The sequence below is a fragment of the Limulus polyphemus genome, unplaced genomic scaffold (assembly GCF_000517525.1).
Source record: "Limulus polyphemus unplaced genomic scaffold, Limulus_polyphemus-2.1.2 Scaffold132, whole genome shotgun sequence".
Lineage (NCBI taxonomy): Eukaryota > Metazoa > Arthropoda > Merostomata > Xiphosura > Limulidae > Limulus > Limulus polyphemus.
The window spans coordinates 391,178-395,424 of NW_013665742.1; the positions used below are offsets into that span (position 1 = coordinate 391,178).

General features: G+C 33.6%; 1 protein-coding gene across 1 annotated transcript in view; it reads left to right on the top strand.

Moving 5' to 3' along the window:
• Nucleotides 1-4,247, top strand: part of LOC106473667 — a 21,720-nt gene that overhangs the window by 11,181 nt on the left and 6,292 nt on the right. Inside the window, exon 2 of the mRNA XM_013934349.2 lies at nucleotides 2,169-2,528. Within this exon, the coding sequence (XP_013789803.1) occupies nucleotides 2,169-2,528 (360 nt within the window). The remainder of the gene's footprint in view (nucleotides 1-2,168; nucleotides 2,529-4,247) is intronic.

Genomic DNA, 4,247 nt, shown 5'->3' on the forward strand with positions numbered 1-4,247 from the left:
ACACACACACACACACACACACACATATATATATATATATATAGTACTTTGATTCAAAATAGAGATAGCAATTATAGAATAGCCGTGAAAATTAATTTACAAGACCAAATAATTCAGCTCGTCTAATTATCTATCTGATACTCGTTTCCAACCTAGTTTTCTGAATTTATAAAAAAGTCCATTTTAGCTCTCACGGAACTTTTTTTTTCCACACATACTTTTGCAAGCCGTACGTCCCCCCTATTATCTCACTTCACGTAAATTTTCTTATCGGGAGTTGTGTGTGTGTTTGTGGGGAGATATTATATCCTCTAAAGCCACATGCCAGTCATATGGCCTATACAAAAGAAAAATGTGGTTTGTTGTGTACATATCAGTCAGTCTCTGTCTATAGATTTTCTGCTTCCACTAAGCTACACGCATTAACATTTTTGAGATATCACATGTCATAACCAGTAAAGAACTGTATATTACTTAATACTTGAGACTGTCGGTACTAGGTAAAACTTCGTAATTACAGAATTGAGGAAAAACAATACAATTGTATGTTTCACAAATGCATCATTTATTCACGATCATGGTTTCGCCAGTACCTCGTGATGCCTTTACTGGCGAAACCATGATCGTGGATATATGATGTATCTGTGAAACGTACAATTGTATTGTTTTTCCTCAATTCTGTATATCACTTCTATGGTCGAAAGTTCTTTTTCTATATGTTTTATCAGCAAAATGAAATGTAGAGGTTTTTAGGCATGTTAAGAAATGACGATTCTCAGGCAAATTAATGCGCGTACGCTTGCTACTTTCATTTCAAAATAAATATAGGGATATAGAGTATGAATGAATCATCGTTGTAATGGGCAATAGTAAGTTGCAACTTTTAAATTTTAATCTTGATTCTTGCTGCTTACACTTTTTGTAATCTCGCATATATTGATTTTATATCTTAACTTGTTATAGAGTCATGTTTTATGTTTATATTATGCCATTTTACTATTCATTTACTTCTAGACATTGTGAATGATGTGAAATGTGATTTAGTATGATAGGTTCCCCAAGACACGTTACCTCGAGGGCTCGAATTGAAACACAAAAGTAAAGGTCGTGCAAGTAATTTTACACAGATTTCTTTGTCATATACGTGTGGTAAAGAATCTCTTAAAGGGTAAATAAACAACCTAAATGAAAAATAATTACTGCGAACTCCAGAGGAAGTTTTTGTTTGCAGTTAAGCGAAAAGCTGCACAATAAGCTATAATCATTGCGTCTATATCTGAGATCGAACTCCGAATTTTAGCAAAACAAATCCTCAAGGCTAGCGCTGAGCTACCGGGGGATAGCTTGAGATGGAGATCCGTGTGTATCCAATGGAAACTAACTTTGAAAGCTATGATGTGTGAAATGCAATACACAAATTCTTCCAAAGATAAAACAGAGAACTTTCGGGACAAGATTTTAACTGAAGAGAGAGAGTATCAGATTCGCTGTACAGAGGGAAGAAATATTGGTAAATAAAAATATTTTCCAAAAACAAGTACATCAATTTTATACTAAAGTTCTGACTGTTACTTTCAAATATTATTGACATCCAATATGGTAATTTTTTAAAGCCGACCAAAGCAGTTGACAGCTGCAGAAAATTGGGGAATGGAATTTTAACGACGCCACCTTAAAGCCTCTACAAAATGAAACTTGTTTAAAAAAAAAGAGCGTCCTGCTACTGGTTTCGAATAACATTCTTTTTAAGTGTGTGTAGTGAACAGGTATGATTTAGAGTGCGTGTGTAGTGGACAGGTATGATTTAGAGTGCGTGTGTAGTGGACAGGTATGATTTAGAGTGCGTGTGTGCAGTGGACAGGTATGATTTAGAGTGCGTGTGTGCAGTGGACAGGTATGATTTAGAGTGCGTGTGTGCAGTGGACAGGTATGATTTAGAGTGCGTGTGTGCAGTGGACAGGTATGATTTAGAGTGCGTGTGTGTGCAGTGGACAGGTATGATTTAGAGTGTGTGTGTGTAGTGGACAGGTATGATTTAGATAAACTAATACACGAAAATATTTGCAAAGAAAACACATCTATTCGAAATTAAATTTACTTTTCTAATTTTATAGAAAATGACTTGTATTAACGTGTTATTTCAGTGTGTTCATATCGGTTGATTTTAGGGTTAGAAATAACTAAAGTGACTGTACCACGCTGGATAGAAAATGGCACAAAGACTTCAGTGGTGCTGGACTGCGAGTATAGCTATTCTACTGAAGATCGACATCTTGTTGTCAAGTGGTTCTTGAATAACGATCCTGAGCCTATCTACCAGTGGATCCCTGAGCTCCACTCCCGACAGCCTTCCTACAGACTCCAAGATCGGATCAATATGAGCTATACCATATTCCCATCTTCCGAGTTTACCAAATACCGGGCTCTGAAAATTCTTCGTCCAACTACCGATCTGAGTGGAAAGTACACGTGTAACGTTGCATCTATAGCGGATGAGGACTCCGAGAGTCAATGGATGGTGATTTACGGTAAATAACTGTAGGAACCAACTAGGTTTATTAAATTTAATATCCAAAGAAGAAGGCTCTAAGGTATATATATTTATAGTTTTTTAACGACATGAAACGCTATCTTCTCTAATAAATTTTAATACACTTTTAGGTCGTAAAAAATATTTTATTCGGAAAGTAGCTTATGTTTCCAAGTTGCACTGAGAGTAAAGTTTTTCTTCTTCTTCTACTTACTGTTTAGATTGACTTTTTGTTTCACTGGCATAGTCATGTCTCGCTTTTTTTCTTACTGAAACTGTAAAATAAACATCGTTATTTGTTGTAAAGTTGCTTATAATTTTTCTTTTAGTTCGGTAGAAAGAACTAATGAAGTTATCCACAAAATATTATATTATCGTATAAGCGGCATTGCATGGCTTGATGGTTAAGGCGGTCAACTTGCAATCTGCGGATCGCGGGATCGAAATCCGTCGCCGAACATGCTTACATTTACAGCAGTGGAGGCATTATGAATGTGACGGTCAATCCCACTCTTGGTTGGTCAAGAGTAGCTCAAACAGGGGGCAGTAGGTGATGTTGACTAGCTGCCTTCTCTCTAGTCTATCGTTTCAAAATTATGGACGGCTGGCGCAGACAGCCCTCGAGTAGCTGTGCGCGAAATTCAACAAAACAAATTATATAAGCATTTGTGTTCCACAAGGAAGCTCTAGTACTTCATTATCAAAAGGAACATGCTTCACATTATAGAAAAATAAGATAAAGAATATTAAAGCGAAATATGAGCGTGATTGTCTCCTCTCGATACATTACAGTTTTAAAGAACATCTGTTTTAGGCCTTGATCAAATGATGCGTTTTTGATTTTCCTTTCTTATATACAAACATACTGTTACATATCTTATAGTTACTTCTCTGATTTGTAACATTCTATTAGGGTTAGTATAGCTACCACCACCGTAAAGTTCAATACATTATAAAATTGTCATAAACGCATTAAACCCTCTTTTAGTATTAGACTCGCACACAAAAACATATTTAATTATTCATGATATAATTGTTAATGCTCATTTAATTACCGTGAAATGTAACAAAAAATTAATCGTACATTGCTCCTTCTTAAAAATGTCCTTTAAGAGAAAAATGGACAAACTTTATTACGTTGAGTAGAAGCAAATATGAATAAAAGATGTTGTAGGTTTTATTCACTCCAGTGTTGGTGACAGTGAGTTCAAGGGTCTGTTCAAAATTTTTGGTATTGATACCATATAAAGCTGCTTTCCATTTTTAGCATTTATGTTATACTTTATATGTTAATTAATTATGTATTATTTGTGTTTTGATTAATGTTTTTAGTTGTGTTATTTGAGTAACTACATGGATATTTTTGTAATTTCTATATTTTTACAATATCTCTATTTTTATTGTATTTTGATTATTTATAGTTTTATAAACTGTGAATCTAAATACTAAATAACAATAACTAAAACATTATTGTCTCAAGATAATTCATGATTAATAAATGAGATTTTTGGTAAAGTTCATCATTTTTAAGTAATCATATTGTAGTCCGAACACGGTGACTGATTGGAGTTTTCTGCTTATGATTGAGTTGGAAAAAAATATATAAAATGATTTGAAAAACAGTAAATAAACAAATGATAAACATAAAAAAAAAAAAAAAAAAAAAAAAAAAAAAAAAAAAAAAAAAAAAAAAAAAAAAAAAAAAAAAAAAAAAAAA